This window comes from Rhinoraja longicauda, chromosome 29 (genome assembly GCF_053455715.1).
Source record: "Rhinoraja longicauda isolate Sanriku21f chromosome 29, sRhiLon1.1, whole genome shotgun sequence".
In the NCBI taxonomy this organism is placed as follows: Eukaryota; Metazoa; Chordata; class Chondrichthyes; order Rajiformes; family Arhynchobatidae; genus Rhinoraja; species Rhinoraja longicauda.
The window spans coordinates 1,041,837-1,061,346 of NC_135981.1; the positions used below are offsets into that span (position 1 = coordinate 1,041,837).

General features: G+C 59.4%; 1 protein-coding gene and 1 pseudogene across 2 annotated transcripts in view; one reads left to right on the forward strand and one right to left on the reverse strand.

Moving 5' to 3' along the window:
* The first annotated feature begins 2,074 nt into the window (after positions 1–2,074).
* On the forward strand, positions 2,075–3,605 carry LOC144607778 (gastrin/cholecystokinin-like peptide). The gene is made up of 2 exons (XM_078424839.1): positions 2,075–2,288; positions 3,475–3,605. The coding sequence occupies exons 1-2, from the start codon at positions 2,075–2,077 to the stop codon at positions 3,603–3,605; spliced, it is 345 nt and encodes a 114-aa protein (XP_078280965.1).
* Positions 3,606–6,524: 2,919 nt separating this feature from the next.
* The window catches only part of LOC144607530 (trafficking kinesin-binding protein 1-like), a 15,924-nt pseudogene continuing 2,938 nt past the window's right edge, over positions 6,525–19,510 (reverse strand). The window contains exons 5-15 of the transcript XR_013549110.1: positions 19,375–19,483; positions 17,550–17,628; positions 17,169–17,281; positions 16,278–16,352; positions 15,657–15,797; positions 13,468–13,544; positions 13,063–13,292; positions 11,761–12,046; positions 10,821–11,036; positions 9,425–9,533; positions 6,525–8,086 (exon numbers count right to left, since the gene is read on the reverse strand). The product of XR_013549110.1 is annotated as a trafficking kinesin-binding protein 1-like (transcript). The remainder of the gene's footprint in view (positions 8,087–9,424; positions 9,534–10,820; positions 11,037–11,760; positions 12,047–13,062; positions 13,293–13,467; positions 13,545–15,656; positions 15,798–16,277; positions 16,353–17,168; positions 17,282–17,549; positions 17,629–19,374; positions 19,484–19,510) is intronic.

Below are 19,510 nucleotides of genomic sequence, written 5' to 3' on the forward strand. Positions count from 1 at the left end.
AGGAGCAGAATTAGGCCATTCGGCCCATCAGATCCACGCCACAATTCAACCATGGCTGATCTATCTCTCCCTCTCTCTCAACTCATTCTCCCTCCTTCTCCCCACAACTTCTGACACAAGCACTAATCAAGAATCTTTCAATCTCTGCCTTAAAAATATCCATTCACTTGGTCCCCGCGGCCTTCTGTGACAATGAATTCCACAGATTCACCACCTTCTGACTAAAGAGATTCCTCCTCATCTCCTTTCGAAAGGAACGTCCTTTAATTCTGAGGCTATGGCCTCCGATCCGAGACTCCCACGAGTGGAAACATCCACCCCACATCCACCCTGTACAGGCCTTGCACTATTCGTGAAAGCGCGGACTATTGGGGAGAGCAGTGGGCCGGGTTGTTCATTCTCATCCTGAAAGCTCGAAGCTTTCTGGGGTTCTATCGGAAAACTGAAATGATTTGGATGCACTATCAACGCCCGAGTCGTCCAAATAGACGTTGAGAGATTTCGGAAGAGATTTGGAGTTTAGGTGACGCAGATAACTCCTTTTTGTTATTTATTAATTTATTTACCTTCCCCCGTGTTTAAGTGAAGACACGTCAGCTGGTGGATGTATAAAAGGGGGCCGGGAGGGTGTGGGAGAAACAACGAGCGGAGCAGAAGCGAAGATCAGCACCAAGGACAGTAGCAGAACGCAAGACTGGTGAGCGGCGGACAGGTCTATCTCCCTCCCCTCCTGTCTATCTGTCTATCTCTGTCTACCTCCCTCTACCTCTCCTCTCCCTACCTCTCCTCTCTCCACCTCTCCCCACTCCACCACTCTCTACCACTCGACCCGAAACGTCACCTATCCATGTTCTGCACAGATGCTGCCTGACCCACTGAGTTACTCCAGCACATTGTTTAGACTTTAGAGAGATTCAGAGTGGATACAGGCCCTTCGGCCCATCGATTCCACGCCGACCATCTATCGCCCGTTCAAGCTAATTCTATGTTATCCCACTTACACTCCCTACACACCAAGGACAATTTAGGGGGCCGCAACGTTCGAACCTGCACGCATTTGGGATGTAGAAGCAAAACGGGGCACCCGGGGAAACCCACGCGGTCAATGGTCAATAGACAATAGGTGCAGGAGGAGGCCATTCGGCCCTTCGAGCCAGCACCACCATTCAATGTGATCATGGCTGATCATTCTCAATCAGTACCCCGTTCCTGCCTTCTCCCCATACCCCCTGACTCCGCTATTCTTAAGAGCTCTATCCAGCTCCCTCTTGAATGCATTCAGAGAATTGGCCTCCACAGCCTTCTGAGGCAGAGAATTCCACAGATTCACAACTCTCTGACTAAAAAGGTTTTTCCTCATCTCAATTCTAAATGGCCTACCCCTTATTCTTAAACTGTGGCCCCTTGTTCCGGACTCCCCCAAAATTGGGAACATGTTTCCTGCGTCTAACGTGTCCAACCCCTTAATAATCTTATACGTTTCGATAAGATCTCCTCTCGTCCTTCTAAATTCCAGTGTATACAAGCATAGTCGCTCCAGTCTTTCAACATATGACGGTGCCGCCATTCCGGGAATTAACCTAGTAAACCTACGCTGCAAGCCCTCAATAGCAAGAATATACTTCCTCAAATTTGGAGACCAAAACTGCACACAGTACCTCAGGTGCGGTCTCACTAGGGCCCTGTAGAACTGCAGAAGGACCCCTTTGCTGCTATACTCAACTCCTCTTGTTATGAAGGCCAACATTCCATTGCTTTCTTCACTGCCTGCTGTACCTGCATGCTTCCATTCAGTGACTGATGCAATAGGACACCCAGATCTCGTTGTCCGTCCCCTTTTCCTAACTTGACACCATTCAGATAATACTCTGCCTTCCTATTCTTACCACCAAAGTGGATAACCTCACACTTATCCACATTAAACTGCATCTGCCATGCCGGTCACAGGGAGAACGAACAAACTCACACACAGACAGCACCCGAGATCAGGATCGAACCCGGGTCCCTGGTGCTGCGTTTTTGTGTTTTTGGTCCAGGGTGAAAGATCAGTTTTTGTACTTTGTCTTTTACAGAAATGACCAACACGGCGTGCATCAGCCTCCTGGTGGTGGTGCTGGCCACAGGCTGCCTGTCCACGCCACTGTCCGCCCCCCGTAGTGGCAGCGTGCTGCTTCGGGAGGGCGGCGAAACCCCCCACTCGGCCGCCGGGTCAGGCTCGCTGGGCCGCCGCGCCGCAACACTCAGAGGCGATGAGCTGATTTCCAGACTGTTGCCGCAGATCCAGGAAGGTAGACAGACCAAGCCGCCTCCTCCCCCCCCCCCCCCCCCGCGACCTCCTCCCCCCGCGACCCCCCGCCCCCCGCGGTCTACCCCCTTGCCCCGCGATCTACCGCCTTCCCCCTCAGTCCACACACACACACACTGACCCTCGCACACACACTGATCCCCGCACACACACTGACCCCTCCCCACACACACACTGACCCACGCACACACTGACCCCCGCACACACACTGACCCTCACACACACACACACTGATCCCTCCCCACACACACACTGACCCTCACACACACACACACTGACCCTCACACACACATTGACCGCCTCCCCCGCACACACTGACCCTCGCACACACTGACCCCCGCACACACTGACCCCCGCACACACTAACCCGCGCACACACACACTGACCCCCGCACACACTGACCCCCGCACACACTAACCCGCGCACACACACACTGACCCCTGCACACACACTGACCCCCGCACACACACTGATCCCCGCACACACACTGACCCCTCCCCACACACACACTGACCCACGCACACACTGACCCCCGCACACACACTGACCCCTCCCCACACACACACTGACCCACGCACACACTGACCCCCGCACACACACTGACCCCTCCCCACACACACACTGACCCACGCACACACTGACCCCCACACACACACTGACCCCCGCACACACTGACCCACGCACGCACTGACCCCTGCACACACACTGACCCACGCACACACTGATCCCCGCACACACACTGACCCCTCCCCACACACACACTGACCCACGCACACACTGACCCCCGCACACACACTGACCCCCGCACACACACTGATCCCCGCACACACACTGACCCCTCCCCACACACACACTGACCCCCGCACACACTGACCCTCGCACACACACTGACCCCCGCACACACACTGACCCCCGCACACACTGACCCTCGCACACACACTGACCCCCGCACACACACTGACCCTCACACACACATTGACCGCCTCCCCCCGCACACACTGACCCTCGCGCACACGGACCCTCACACACACTGAGCCTCACTGGGGTACGGGTCCCACACACAGGGCGAGGGAGATGTGGGTGGGTGGGGTGGTGTCTGTCGATCGCGGGGGGGGGGGGGGGTCGGAGCAACATCTGACCTGCTGTACTTGGTTTTGCGGTGGTACAGCGGCGCTGATGGAACAGGCGGACCGCTACCAGCTCCGGGACGTTCTGCATCAGATGCACGACCGGGATTACACGGGTTGGATGGACTTCGGTCGCCGCAGCGTCGAGGAGGAGTATGACCTGGACTCCTAGACCCCCGGCGTCGGTCACCGTTCGGAGAAGACCCTCGGAACGCGCCCCCCCCTCCCCCCAGCCCCCGCCGACCGAGCGCGGAATCCCGGTCTCTCTCACTGAGAAACAACACTTCAAAATGATGCGGCAGTGTGACCTGATTCAGAATGATTCAAAGTTTACAGTTGGTGATTTAACTCTGAGAATTTGATATTTTTGGTTCTTTTAATAAACGGCGCGTGTAAACCACACTTTGAGTCCGTCTACACTGTGGGTCGGGGCAGGCCGAAGGGGAGGGAGGGGGGGGGGGTGGAAGGTGGGGAGATGGGAGGGCGTGGGGTGGGGAGGAGGGGAAGGGGAGGGGTGGGGAGAGAGATGGGAGGGGAGGGGTGGGGAGAGAGATGGGAGGGGAGTGGGAGGGTGGAGATGGGAGGGGAGGCGTGGGGAGAGAGATGGGAGGGGAGGCGTGGGGAGAGAGATGGGAGGGGAGTGGGAGGGTGGAGATGGGAGGGGAGGCGTAGGGGGGAGATTGGAGGGGAGGGGGGTGGGGAGGAGGAGAAGGGGAAGGGTGGGGAGAGGGATGGGAGGGGAGGGGGAGGGTGGAGATGGGAGGGGAGGGGTAGGGGGGAAGTTGGAGGGGAGGAGGGTGGAGGTTAGGGAGACGGATGGGAGGAGGGTGGGGAGACATTTCACAGAGTTCCCAGAAGCAGATACATTACAGCAGGATATCATTGCGGGTTGGATCAGGTATAACAACAACATTTAGAAAATATTTCCAGGGATATGGGAAATAAGGCCAGCTTAGCTGGGCATCTCGGTCGGCATGGACAAGTTGGGCGGAAGGGCCGGCAGGTGAATTGGCTTCGGTAAATTAAAAATGACCCCTGGTTTGTTACACACATTTACGAGAGCCAATTAACCTGAAGCCCGGGGCACTTGGAGGAAACCCACGCTGTCACAGGGAGAAAGAATATACTCCGTACAGACAGCGCCCTTCGGCCCATCGAGTCCACGCTGACCATCGCTCACCCGTTCACACTAGTTCTATGTTATCCCACTTACTCGTCCACAGAGGGCCAATTAACCAACTAACCCGCACATCTTTGGGATGTGGAGGGAAACCGGAGCACCTGAAGGAAACCCGCGCGGTCACGGGGAGAACGTGCAAACTCCGTACAGACAGCACCCGTAGTCGGGATCGAACCTGAGTCTCTGGCGCTGTAAGGCAGAAACTCTACCCATCTCTACTTCAGCGCCGTCGATGTATGCCAGGAATACTCTCTATGACTCTAAACTTCCCACACTCGGCTGAGCAATGACTCCGGCCACCATAACTCCAAGTGGCGCAATAGTCCTGAACTCAAAACATCAGCAGTAATGTGAGGAAGGACCTGCAGATGCTGGTTTAAACCAAAGATAGACACACACATAGAAAATAGGTGCAGGAGTTGGGCTTTCGGCCCTACTTCGGCTTTCGATCCAGCACCGCCATTCAATATGATCATGGCTGATCATCCCAAATCAGTACCCCGTTCCTGCGTTCTCCCCATATCCCTCGATTCCGTTAGCCCTAAGAGCTAAATCTAACTCTCTCTTGAAAACAAAAGGCTGGAGTATCTCCGCGGGGCGGGCAGCGGCGTCTGTGCAGAGAAGAAATGGGTGACATTTCGGGTGGAGAATCATCTTGTGTCTCTCTCTGTCTCACATTCACAGTGAGTCTGAGCGAGGAGGGACTGTGCGGGGAGATGGGGAACAGACTGAGAGGGGGGTGCGGGAAGATGGGGAACAGAGTGTGGGGGTGGGGATGGGGGGGTTGGGGAAATGGGGAGCAGACTGAGGGGGTGAGTCTACAAGGTGCAGGGACCTGGAAATCAAACCAACACCCGTCTCATTTTTATTTTATTCATTAACAAAATTACAAATCTTTACAGGATTGAGTTCTGATTTTCTGTCGGATGCAGCGGGCAGCACGATGCTCCGCGCGGTCCAGGGACAACTGACTGACTGACAGATTGCTCGGAGCGATTTATTTTAGCCACATGCTAAGCCAGGGAGACCGAGGCAGCTCCGCCCTTGCACTAAAACTGCAAACACAGACGCTGGACAGACCCAGTGGTGAGGGGACACATCCTGCTTCACCCACGGCTCATTCTGTACGATGCTCTCGCACGGATGAACGCAGGGGCTGCGACACGGGCCGGGATGACCATCTAGCGGTGAGCTGGGACCTGAACCGCCAGGCGCAGGCAGGCAGGAGAGGCCGGGGCTGAGTGTGTGACCACTGAGGGGTGTGTACACGAGGCAGCACACACACACACGCACACGCACACGCACACACACACACTTGCACGCGCACGCACACACACACACGCACACACACACACACTTGCACATTTGCACTTGCACACACACGCGCGCACACACATATGTGCAGCATTACACACACACACCGGCACAAAACACACACACACACACCGACTCAAAAACATACACATACGCAAAAACTCGCACATAAAATGTACAAAAGCATACACGTACACATAAAAACACATGCAAACGCGCGCACACACACACGCAAATACACACACATGCACACACGCAAATACACACACATGCACACACGCAAAAAAACCATACACACACGCAAATACACACACATGCACACACGCAAATACACACACATGCACACACGCAAAAAAACCATACACACACGCAAATACACACACATGCACACACACGTCGCCTGATACCAAGTGGACAGAAAGTGGCAGGAGAGGGTAGAAGCAGACGGGGGGGGGCAGAGGGAGACAGTGACGGGGGGGGGCAGAGGGAGACAGTGACGGGGGGGGGGGGGCAGAGGAAGACAGTGACGGGGAGGGGGGGGCAGAGGGAGACAGTGACGGGGGGGGGGCAGAGGGAGACAGTGACGGGGGGGGGCAGAGGAAGACAGTGACGGGGAGGGGGGGCAGAGGGAGACAGTGACGGGGGGGGGCAGAGGAAGACAGTGAAGGGGAGGGGGGGCAGTGGGAGACAGTGACGGGGAGGGGGGGCAGTGGGAGACAGTGACGGGGGGGGGGGCAGAGGAAGACAGTGACGGGGAGGGGGGGGGCAGTGGGAGACAGTGACGGGGGGGTGAATGAGGAGACACAGAGGAGGGGGGTCAATCTCGTTGGGCTGAGAAATGTCAATGTTGAGAAACACAGAACATTTCCACTTTGGCAAAACCCTGGTCGTTCCGAGACTGGAACAGACTGGGGCCGCGGCTCGGTCGCTGCCGGGCTAGAATAGATGCAGCATCTCACTCACACACACTGGCGCGGAGCGGCCTCGGGGGAAAGACCAACAGGTCAAGCGGTCGCCAGCTCCGTGAGCCTGGACCCTGGCGCCGTGACCCCGGCATAAAACATGCAAGGATAAAAAGCCTGCGGTTTGTATCCAGGGGAGACGAGGACATGAGTTGGTCTGGACTGGGCCTGGCCGGGCCGAGTGGCCACAAACAGGCTGGAACACAGGGACGCAGCACCTTGCTGGGCTCGAATGTACCAACAGTCCCCGGGTACAAAGCAGATGTCGTGCGCCAGTTGTATGAACAGGTCGCACGCCGTTTCTCCCGATGCAATTTCAAAGCCTGTCATTACTGGAGATTATTTAACTTTTGCGAAAATTGTTTTTCTTGGAATTAATAAAATCTATCTGTTTGGGACACGGAGCTTGCAGCCGTTGGAAAGTATATTCAGCCGCCGCCAGATGGAGCGACGTGGCTCGCCGCTAGCTGTGGGTCAGGTCGCATCGTAGTCAGTGAATGTGTTTCCAGCTGGATACAAAGGGAAGGACAAGTCTTCTCGGGCCTGGTTCATGTACTGGCCGTGGGCCTCTTGTTCTCGGGGTCCACCCTGCCCCGGGCTACCACCTTGTCCAGGCCAAGTCGCTTTAGCTTCTCCACCAGGTTGAAGCTGAAGATGTTTCTTTCAGCGCCGTCTCTCACCCTCCTGGGGTCCTCAGTCTGGCCCATCCCTCCCAGCATGGTTCCGGCCAGGCTGGAGGTGAGGAAGGGAGGGTGAGGGGGGCGAGTGTAGGTCAGATCAAACGGGGTGGGAGAGCAGCGGCCGGGTATCTCCAGGGATGGCCCCTTGTGTAGGTGGAGGTGGCCGGGAGTGTTGCTAACCAGGTTGTACATGGCGGCAGAGATACCGTGCTCCTTCAGCAGAGTGACCAGGCCGAGCGAGGTGCTAGTGGTAGTCGTGTGCTCCCTCAGGTTGGTGGCGGACTCAGACAGGCAGCGGCGGCGGTGGCCGGAGCTCTGGGCCGCCCGCAGCTCCTCGAAGCTGGTGCTGGACACGGTGGTGCCCAGAGCGCCGGGCCGCGCTGCCGCCGAGACCGGCCGGAACCTGCTCACGTTGCCGCAGGACGACGCCGGCCGCAGTCGCTCCAGGTTCCCGTCGGACGAGGTGGGCCTCAGTTTGGCGAAACTGCCGCAGGAAGTCTTCGCTGTGTGATGGACACTGGAAGGGAAAGACACGGGCAAAATTACTCACTGGAACCTGACAACAAAATCCACAACAAGACGAAGACTGGGCTCGCCTCTGATAAACCAACAACGCTACTCGAAAACTAACAACTAACTAAACCAACTTCAAGATGGAAAACTAAAAACTATCTAATAATAGCTGAAACTATCCACGATACATCCCTGTGCAGGAAAATAACTGCAGGTGCTGGGACAAATCGAAGGTATCACAAAATGCTGGAGTAACTCAGCGGGTCAGGCAGCATCTGGGAAAGAGGGAATGGGTGACGTTTCGGGTCGAGACAGTCTGAAGAACGTCACCCTTTCCCTCTCTCCCAGATGCTGCCCGACCTGCTGAGTTACTCCAGCATTTTGTGATACCTTGATACGTCCCTGCACAGCAACAACATCCAATCAACTCCAACAATGCCAACTCGCCCCCTGCCATCCACTTGCTCGTGTTACTGCCACTAACACAGTCGCTGCGTGGCACACACTCACGGTGGGATTTTGAAGATGCTTTCATTTTGCATTAACACCATTCTCCAGCGGTCAGTCCAGCGTATAATTGTAATGGCAAGAGCGGGGCAAGGATTGAGCATTTGGGGTCGTTAGTGTCAGCAATGGGGGGTCTCCAGGCTGCAGGGCGGTGAGTTGGGAGGGGAATCTACAGGGGGGCTTCGCACAGCGGGCAGGCATTCTAGTGGGGGGGGGGGGCAACACAGAGACAAACAGCGCAGGTCTTACTTCAGGGAGACAATGCTCCTTAAAACTTCAACAAGCCCCTGAACCACCGACCTTGCAGCCTGCAGTGGGGGTAAAGACAACAGAACCGTCAGCGACCTCTGGGTGGGGCTGACAACACACACCTGCCCCAGGGGGTGAGGGCTCCAGCCCAACATGCCCGGGGGTGGGGGGGGGGGGGGGAGGTGGGTGGTGGCTGAGGGGGAGAGACAGAGTGGGGAGGGAGGGGGAGTGGGGAGGGAGGGGGGGTGGAGGGAGGGGGGGAGAGAGAGAAGGGGGGAGAGAGAGAGAAGGGGGGAGAGAGAGAGAGGGGGTAGAGAGAGAGAGGGGGAGAGAGAGAGAGGGGGGAGAGAGAGCAAAGGGGGAGAGAGAGAAAGGGGGGAGAGAGAGCGAGGGGGAGAGAGAGAGAGGGGGGAGAGAGAGAAAGGAGGGAGAGAGAGAGAGGGGGAGAGAGAGAGAGGGGGAGAGAGGAGACGCACCCTGCTCCCTGTGGCCCCTCACACTCCGGCCCCTCACACTCCGGCCCCTCACACTCCGGCCCCTCACACTCGGGCCCCGCTCCCTGTGGCCCCTGGCCCCGGTCTCTTACCTCATGGTGACGGTGGAGGCGAGGTCAGAGGGGTGCATGATGCGGCAGGTAGTGATGGTGTAGGTGGACTGTGTGTCCGGCAGCCTGTTGGTCGTGCGGTAGGCGGCTTCTGTAATGAGAGAGTGGTCCGTGAGGAGGGTTCAGTTGGGAACGCCCAGACTCTGGTGTCACGCACACTCATAGCTCGGTGGTGCAGCGGTAGAGTTGCTGCCTCACAGTGCCAGAGACCCAGGTTCAACCCTGACGACCGGTGCTGTCAGTACATAGTTTGTACGTTCTCCCCATGACCCGTGTGGGTTTTCTCCGGGTGCTCCGGTTTCCCCCCACACTCCAAAAACATGCGGGGTTGTAGGTTAATTGGCTTGGTACAAATGAAAATTGTCCCTAGTGTGTGTAGGATAGTGTTGATGTGCGGGGATCGCTGGTCGGCGCGGACCCGGTGGGCCGAAGGGCCTGTTTCAGTGCTGTATCTCTAAACTAAACTAAACATAGGTCTGATGGGCAAAGGGAGGGGAGAGCGATGGTGAGGGCTTTGTAGAAGTCCATCAAAGGATGCAGGGAGTTTCAGAGTGAAGGGAAATGTATCCGGTAAGTTGGTGTGAGAATGGAGGTGTGGGGTGGTCGAGTGAGGCGTGTATCAGTGTTACAGTGTGGGGTGTGTCAGTGTTACAGTGTGGGGTGTGTCAGTGTGGGGTGTATCAGTGTGGGGTGTGTCAGTGGTACAGTGTGGGGTGTGTCAGTGTGGGGTGTATCAGTGTTACAGTGTGGGGTGTATCAGTGTTACAGTGTGGGGTGTATCAGTGTGGGGTGTGTCAGTGTGGGGTGTGTCAGTGTGGGGTGTATCAGTGTGGGGTGTGTCAGTGCTACAGTGTGGGGTGTGTCAGTGTGGGGTGTGTCAGTGTGGGGTGTATCAGTGTGGGGTGTATCAGTGTGGGGTGTGTCAGTGCTACAGTGTGGGGTGTGTCAGTGTGGGGTGTGTCAGTGTGGGGGTGTGTCAGTGTGGGGTGTATCAGTGTGGGGTGTATCAGTGTTACAGTGTGGGGTGTATCAGTGTGGGGTGTGTCAGTGTGGGGTGTATCAGTGTGGGGTGTGTCAGTGCTACAGTGTGGGGTGTGTCAGTGTGGGGTGTGTCAGTGTGGGGTGTGTCAGTGTTACAGTGTGGGGTGTCTCAGTGTTACAGTGTGGGGTGTGTCAGTGTTACAGTGTGGGGTGTCTCAGTGTTACAGTGTGGGGTGTGTCAGTGTTACAGTGTGGGGTGTCTCAGTGTTTACAGTGTGGGGTGTGTCAGTGTTACAGTGTGGGGTGTGCCAGTGTCACAGTGTGGGGTGCAGGCTGTTTGGGGGTGTGAGTGTGAGGCATGTACACTATCACCAACCTCCCCCTTGCCCTTGCTTACCACAGGAGTGGGGTGCAGGTGGATCGGGCAGGGCTGTGGCCAGATGAGGGAACAAAGTGAAGTCGGTTTCATCCTCCTCCAGATCGTTGAGGTTGTACACCTCTCCGCTGGAGTCCAGCTGGCAGAAGTCCTTGGTGAGAACGCCGGCCGCGGGCTCCAGGATGCCGCCCAGGTTGGGCTGTGCCAGCTGCTTCCACTGATGGAGTGTGGCAGACCCTGCGGGACACACAGTGCAGAATGGTCAGACGCACAGTCCGATCCCACACAGGCCCCGGGAGTACAACAGGCGGGGGGGGGGGGCAGAGAGAAGGGGGAGACAGAGAGGAGGGGGAGACAGAGAGGAGGGGGAGGGGGAGAGGAGGGGGAGGGGGAGAGGGAGGAGAGGGGGAGAGGGAGGAGAGGGGGGTTGAGGGGGAGAGGGAGGAGAGGGGGGGGAGAGAGGGAGAGGGAGGGAGAGGGAAGGAGAGGGAGGGAGAGGGAAGGAGAGGGAGGGAGAGGGAAGGAGAGGGAGGGAGAGGGAGGGAGAGGGAGGGAGAGAGGGAGGGAGAGGGAGGGAGAGGGAGGGGGGGGGTATGAGACGTATGAATGCACACAATGTGCTCACAAAAAACACAATGTCCAAACACACAAATAAATATGTAGAAGGAACTGCAGATGCTGGTTTAAACCGAAGATAAGACACAAAAAGCTGGAGTAACTCAGCGGGTCAGGCAGCGTCTCTGGAGAGAAGGAATGGGTGACGTTTCGGGTCGAGACCCTTCTTCAGACTGAGTGTCCCCACTATTGCAAACATCCTCTCCACATCTGCCCGTTTCAATGAGTTCCCCCCCCCCCCCCCCCCTCCCCTCTCATTCTGCCAAACCCCAGTGCGTGCAGGCTCAGTGTTGTGGAGCACCCTGGCTGTGAGCTTGCCCCCCACATGTGATACGAGGCTGCTCACCTTCCAGGGGCTTGACGATCTTCAGCTTGTCGGGCCGTGAGCCGAGGGAGAGGCCGGTCATCCCGGAGCAGCCAGAGTAGTTGGTTCCTGTGGACAGGACACTCTCGGCCCGGGGTGAGAAGGCCGCTGGACGAGGGCTCGTCACTGGGCACGGGCCGCCCGGCGCTCCTCCCTCTCCTGGCCCTGCGCTGCCTCCTGGCGCTGGGATAACCGCTGCAGGGCCGCCTCCAGGTCGCGGCACCCTGGGGTGCCCGGTGCACCCATCCTCCGCTCAACGGCCCCATCCCTGCACCAACACAGAGAGAAACTCAGGTCCACAATACGGCACAGGGCAGGATTTAAGGGCGGCTCGGACCAGAGGGCACGGCCACAGAATTACAGGGCACTCTTACAAGGAGGGAGGCGGGGAGGAATATCTTCAACCAGAGGGCGGTGATCTGTGGGATTCTCTGTCACAGACGGCCAAGTCAGTGGATATTTAATGGCAGAGATTGATAGATTCTTGATCAGTGCGGGTGTCAGAGGTTAGGGGGAGAATGAAGGGGAATGGGGCTAGCAGGGAGAGATAGATCAGGGGTGGGGTGCGGTGCGGTGTGGTGGGGTGGGGTGGGGTGGGGTGGGGTGCGGTGATGTGCGGTGGGGTGGGGTGCGGTGGGGTGGGGTGCGGTGCGGTGTGGTGGGGTGGGGTGGGGTGGGTGCGGTGATGTGCGGTGGGGTGGGGTGCTGTGGGGTGGGGTGGGGTGGGGTGGGGTGCGGTGATGTGCGGTGGGGTGGGGTGGGGTGCGGTGGGGTGGGGTGGGGTGGGGGTGGGGTGGGGTGCGGTGGGGTGGGGTGGGGTGGGGTGGGGTGGGGTGGGGTGGGGGTGGGGTGGGGTGGGGTGCGGTGATGTGCGGTGTGGTGGGGTGGGGTGCGGTGGTGGTGGGGTGGGGTGGGGTGGGGTGGGGTGGGGTGGGGTGCGGTGATGTGCGGTGTGGTGTGGTGGGGTGGGTGGGGTGGGGTGGGGTGGGGTGCGGTGATGTGCGGTGTGGTGTGGTGGGGTGGGGTGCGGTGGGGTGGGGTGGGGTGGGGTGGGGTGCGGTGGGGGTGTGGTGTGGTGGGGTGGGGTGCGGTGGGGTGGGGTGGGGTGGGGTGGGGGTGGGGTGGGGTGGGGGTGGGGTGGGGGTGGGGTGGGGTGGGGTGGGTGGGGTGCGGTGATGTGTGGTGTGGTGGGGTGGGGTGGGTGCGGTGGGGTGGGGTGGGGTGGGGTGGGGTGGGGTGGGGTGGGGTGGGGTGCGGTGATGTGCGGTGCGGTTGGGTACTCACAGTGTGGGTCGGTGTCGGGGTGCAGAGGGGGCCCCTGTCCTCAGTGCTGCCGCTGGGGTCCGGGAGCCGTGCAGGTTGGACAGGGGGGTGCTGAGGAAGCTGTGGAAGCCCGAGGGCTCACCAGACGACTGGCCCGAGCCCGGAATGTTCTGTGGCGACTGGAGCGGGACTTGATCTTCACCGCCTGGTTCACCGCCCTCACCGTCTCGAACACCCGCCGGTGGTAGTTACTGGAGAGGAGAGGAGAGCAGGCATCACCGACCCTCACCGGCACGGGCACAGCGCGGCGCGGCATGGCACGGGACGGCACGGAGGGGCGGGTTGAGGGAGGGGTAGTGAGGGAGCGCCGCGCTGTGGGAGGGTCGGCACTGAGGTTCAGTACCCAGGCTGTGTTCTGGTTCCCACCTGTTCTCCAGAGATTCTGTGGCATCAACGTGAAACCCTTTCCTCATCGTCCCCTCGATCTCGGCCGCCAGTGAATCCTGCAGAACAAAGACAGGGGGTCCCACACCCACTCACACTGTCCACACCCACCCACACTGTCCACACCCACCCACACTGTCCCACACCCACCCACACTGTCCACACCACCCACACTGTCCACACCCACACTGTCCACACCACCCACACTGTCCACACCCACCCACACTGTCCACACCCACCCACACTGTCCACAACCACCCACACTGTCCACACCCACTCACACTGTCCACACCCACTCACACTGTCCACACCCACCCACACTGTCCACACCCACACTGTCCACACCCACACTGTCCACACCACCCACACTGTCCACACCCACACTGTCCACACCCACCCACTGTCCACACCCACCCACACTGTCCACACCCACACTGTCCACACCCACTCACACTGTCCACACCCACCCACACTGTCCACACCCACACTGTCCACACCCACTCACACTGTCCACACCCACCCACACTGTCCACACACACCCACACTGTCCACACCCACCCACACTGTCCACACCCACACTGTCCACACCCACAGTGTCCACACCCACACTGTCCACACCCACCCACACTGTCCACACCCACCCACACTGTCCACACCCACACTGTCCACACCCACACTGTCCACACCCACCCACACTGTCCCACACCCACCCACACTGTCCACACCCACCCACACTGTCCACACCCACACTGTCCACACCCACACTGTCCACACCCACCCACACTGTCCACACCCACACTGTCCACACCCACACTGTCCACACCCACCCACACTGTCCACACCCACCCACACTGTCCACACCCACACTGTCCACACCCACCCACACTGTCCACACCCACCCACACTGTCCACACCCACACTGTCCACACCCACACTGTCCACACCCACACTGTCCACACCCACACTGTCCACACCCACACTGTCCACACCCACCCACACTGTCCACACCCACCCACACTGTCCACACCCACACTGTCCACACCCACCCACACTGTCCACACCCCACCCACACCCACTCACACTGTCCACACCACCCACACTGTCCACACCCACCCACACTGTCCACACCCACCCACACTGTCCACACCCACCCACACTGTCCACACCCACCCACACTGTCCACACTCACACTGTCCACACCCACACTGTCCACACCCACCCACACTGTCCACACCCACCCACACTGTCCACACTCACACTGTCCACACTCACACTGTCCACACCCACTCACACTGTCCACACCCACCCACACTGTCCACACCCCACTTGTCCACACCCACCCACACTGTCCACACCCACTCACACTGTCCACACCCACAACCTGCTCCACACCCACTCACACTGTCCACCCACACTACTTCCTTCCTAGTTCTCCGACCAGTCTGACTGTCCCCAAAGTCTGATTGCATCTCTGTGCCCTTTGTTACCACCTTCTCCCAGCTAACAGTGATCTATTCTACATTGTCCTTGAACTGCATCTCCTTTGATTGTCTCGTTTTCACACCTAATATTTCCTTAACTTCTGTCTCCCTCTCCTAGTTCGACCCGAAGAAGGGCCTCGACCCGAAGCGTCACCTATCCGTGTTCTCCACAGATGCTACCTATCCGCTGAGTTACTCCAGCATTTTGCGTCTGTTTTGGGGCAGAGTGAGGGGGGGGGGGGGGGGGGACCCCTTGTGCCTGGGCTGACGGAGAAGGTGTGTGATGCAGGGGGCAGGGGGGTCTGTGCGTTACGTACCAGGGCGTTGACTTTAGTTTAGTTTTAGAGATATAGCGCGGAAGGAATAGGCCCTTCGGCCACCGAGTCCGTGCCGACCAGCGATCCCCACACCACTAACACCATCCTACACACACTTCGGACAATTTTTACATTTTATGCCAAGCCTTATTAACCTACAAACCTGCACGTCTTTGGAGTGTGGGAGGAAACCGGAGCACCCGGAGAGAACCCACGTGGTCACGGGGAGAACGTGCAAACTCCATACAGACAGCAACCCGTAGTTGGGATCGAACCCTGGTCTCTGGCGCTGTGAGGCAGCAGCTTGACCCGCTGCGCCACGTGCCGCCTGTCCTGTTGGTGTTTACTCACCAGGGGGTGGGGCGTTACGTACCAGCGGGTAGATGGGCACGGTGAGGTAGCGGGTTTGATGCAGCTGTTGGGGACGGTCTTGTTACGCAGGGTCCTTGATCACCTCCTGGGCCTCGTGTAGCATTGCCCCGCACTGGCCGTACCTGTCCTGCAGGCACGCCACCTGTACAGTACAGCAACGCTCAGTACTCAGCACCTAGCCCCAGCCGCAGCCCCTCAGTACCCCACACCACAACCCAAGCCCCTCAGAAACCCCAGTACCCAGCCCACACCCGTCAGTCCACGTCCACCTACCATCGCCCCGCACTGACCGTACCTGTCCTGCAGGTACGCCACCTGGACAACACAGCAACGCTCAATACCCCAGTCCCTCAATACCCCAGTACCCAGCCCAAGCCCGTCAGCCCACACCCACCCACCATCGCCCCGCACTGACCATACCTGTCCTGCAGGTACACCACCTGTACAGCAGCACAACAACGCTCCAGTACCCCACACCACAGCCCCTCAGCCCACACCCACCACCTCCGCACCTCCTGGGGGGTGAACCATCAGACACGGGGTTCAGGGGAATGGGGGTACGGTGTCACGGGGCCCAGGGGGGGGGGGGGCGGGGAGAGGGGTCGCTCTGACCATCACTCACCTCTGCCCTCAGTTGTCCCTGACTCTCTTTTGCCATCGCCAGCTCCTGCGTTAACTCTTCGTTCTCTGCCGAGCACTGAGACAAGGAAAATCACGGGGTTGGGATTTTTGAGCGACTTCATTGTGTGTGTGCTGGGGAACCGGGATGGGATTTGGAGATGACCAAATGTTGGGATTGGCGGAGGTGGGAGGGAATGAGAGAGGACTGGATTGGTGGGATTTAATAGAGACGGAATGGAATGAGGGGAAATACCGAGAGTCGGGATTGTAGGGTCTGGGATGGGAATGTTGTGTAATGGGATTGGGGGGATGGGGTGAGATGGGGGAGAGGGGGAGGGGTGGTTGGGGGAGAGTTGGGGTAGGGGAGGGGTGGAGGGTGGATTGTTGGGGTGGGGGGAGAGGTGGGGTGCTGAGCAGATGGATGAAGAGGAGAGAGTTGGGGTGTGGGGGGAGGGGGTGGGGAGGTGGAAGGAGGGGGGGTGGAAGGAGGGGTTGGGAGGAGCGGGTGGGAGGAAGGGGTGGGGGAGAGTTGGGGTGGGGGGGAGTTGGGCTGGGGGAGAGTTGGGGTGGGAGGAGAGTTGGGGTGGGGGGTGAGTTGGGGTGAGGAGTTTGGGTGGGGTGGGGGTGGGTGGGCGTGGGAGGGGAGGGGTGTGGGAGAGTTGGGGTGGGGTAGGGGGTGGGGGGGAGAGGGAGAGTTTGGGTAGGGTGGTGGTGGGTGGGGGTGGGAGGAGGGGTGGGGTGGGGGAGGAGGGAGGAGGGGGAGAGGGGAGGGGGGAGGGGGGTGGGGTGGGGGGGAGGGGTGTGGGGTGGGGTTGTGTGGGGGGAGGGAGGAGGGGGGGGTGGGGGGGGAGGGGGGGGTGGGGGGGGAGGGGGTGGGGGAGGGGTGCCGTACCGCTCTGCATTTCTGCTGCAGATCCACCAGCTGGGCCAGCAGCGCGCTGACCTCATCCTCCATCCTCTGCACCAGCTCCTCCGACACACTCCCCAGCCACTCGCTGTTCTTCCCTGCATGGCACACACACGCACGCACACCGTCTGTGATAAGCCCAGCCCACTCCCACTCCCCCCTCCCCTCCCCCTCCCTCCCCTCCCCCTCCCCCCTCCCCTCTCCTCTCCCCCCACCCTCTCCACTCTCCCTTCCCCCCTCCCCACTCCCCACTCCCCACTCCCCCTCCCCTCCCCCTCTCCTCTCCCCCCACCGTCTCCACTCTCCCTTCCCCCTCCCCCACTCCCCCCTCTCCCCCCCCCAAGAGAGTATCTGACCAATCGTTACCCAGCTCCTTGACGCAGTCCCTCACCAGCGCCTCCTCCTGGCCCTCGTACCGCAGGGTCTCCGCTGTCAGCTGGACGGCCTGCAAAGGGGGTGGGAGGGGGGAGAATGGGGGTGGGACGGGGGGGAGAGGGAGGAGGGGGTAGGGGGGGGACACAGACGCACATCAGAGCGGTCAGTCCAGCGCTGGACCTCAGCGCTCCAGCCATCGGTCAGTGGGACTGGGCCGGGGAATGCTGGTCGCAGCCTGCATTTATGTAGCACCTAACACAACCTCAGCACGTCCGGGGAGAGGCAGGATAGTGGGGTTGAGAGGGGGAGGCCACAACCAGAGAGCTGTCCTGAGCTGCTGACGACCTCATTGGTGACGCTCGGACAGAGTGGATGTGGAGAGGATGTTTCCACCAGTGTGAGAGTCCAGGACCAGAGGGCACAGCCTCAGAATAAAAGCATGTAACTTTAGAACGGATGCGAGGAGGAATTTCTTTAGTCAGAGGGTGATGAATCTGTGGAATTCATTGCCACAGACGGCTGTGGAGGCCACAAGTCAGTGGATATTTTTAAGGCGGAGATAGACAGATTCTTCATTAGTCTGGGTGCCAGGGGTTACGGGGAGAAGGCAGGAGAATGGGTTAGGAGGGAGAGATGAGGAAGAACTTTTTCAGTCAGAGAGTGGTGAAGGTGTGGAATTCTCTGCCTCAGAAGGCAGTGGAGGCCAGTTCGTTGGATGCTTTCAAGAGAGAGCTGGATTGCGCTCTTAAGGATAGCGGAGTGAGGGGGTATGGGGAGAAGGCAGGAACGGGGTACTGATGAGAGTGATCAGCCATGATCGCATTGATGGCGGTGCTGGCTCGAAGGGCTGAATGGCCTACTCCTGCACCTATTGTCTATCTATCTATCTATAGATCAGCCGTGATTGAATGGCAGAGTAGACTTGATGGGCCGAATGGCCTCATTCTGCTCCTATCACTTATGAACATGAAATTCTCATTGGTTATGTGTGGGGAGGGGGGGAGGAGGGGAGGGGAGTGAGGGGATGGAGAGAGGGAGGGAGAGAGGGAGGGAGAGAGGGAGGGAGGGAAGGAGGGGATGAAGGGAGGGGAGGAGGGGGAGAGAGAGAGGGGGAGAGAGGGAGGGAAGGGAGGGAGGGGAGGGAGAGGAGGGAGGGGAGGGGAGGGAGGGGAGGGGAGGGGGGAGTGGAGGGAGGGGAGGGAGGGAGGGGGAGGAAGGGAGGGGAGGGGAGGGGAGGGGGAGGAGGGGAGGGGAGGGGGGGAGGAGGGAGGGAGGAGAGAGAGATAGGGGAGGGTAGGGAAGGGAGGGTAGGGGGAGGGAGGGAGCACTCCAGGAACAGGAATCCCCACACCAGGATGATGCTGTAGGATGTGAGGGAAGGGGTGGGGCTGGGCTCAGGTACAGGTGAGGTGGGTGGGGCTGGGCTCAGGTCCAGGTGAGGTTGGTGCTGCTGGGCTCAGGTACAGGTGAGGTTGGTGCTGCTGGGTTCTGGTACAGGTGAAGTGGGTGGGGCTGGGCTCAGGTGCAGGTGAGGTTGGTGCCTGATGGGCTCAGGTACAGGTGAGGTGGTAGGGCTGGCTCGGGTACAGATGAGGTGGGTGGGGCTGGGCTCAGGTACAGGTGAGGTGGGTGGGGCTGGGCTCAGGTACAGGTGAGGTGGGTGCTGCTGGGCTCGGGTACAGGTGAGGTGGGTGGGGCTGGGCTCGGGTACAGGTGAGGTTGGTGCTTGCTAGGCTCAAGTGCAGGTGAGGTTGGTGCTGCTGGGCTCAGGTACTGGTACAGGTGAGGTGGGTGGGGCTGGGCGGCGGTGCGGTACCTTGTGTTTGAGATGCAGGTTTCTCGTTCTCCAGGCTCTGCATTTCTGCTGCAGCTGCTCCAGGTGCAGGTGACTCTGCAGTGACAACGCCGAGCCGCTCCCACGCTCCCTGCAAACCAAACCTGCAAAATCAAAC

Bases quoted from the DNA above. Each gene is read 5' to 3' on its own strand.
- LOC144607778 (XM_078424839.1), top strand. From the start codon at position 2,075: ATGACCAACACGGCGTGCATCAGCCTCCTGGTGGTGGTGCTGGCCACA. The intron at 2,289-3,474 runs GTAGACAGACCA...GCGGTGGTACAG, and splicing joins GTTGCCGCAGATCCAGGAAG to CGGCGCTGATGGAACAGGCG.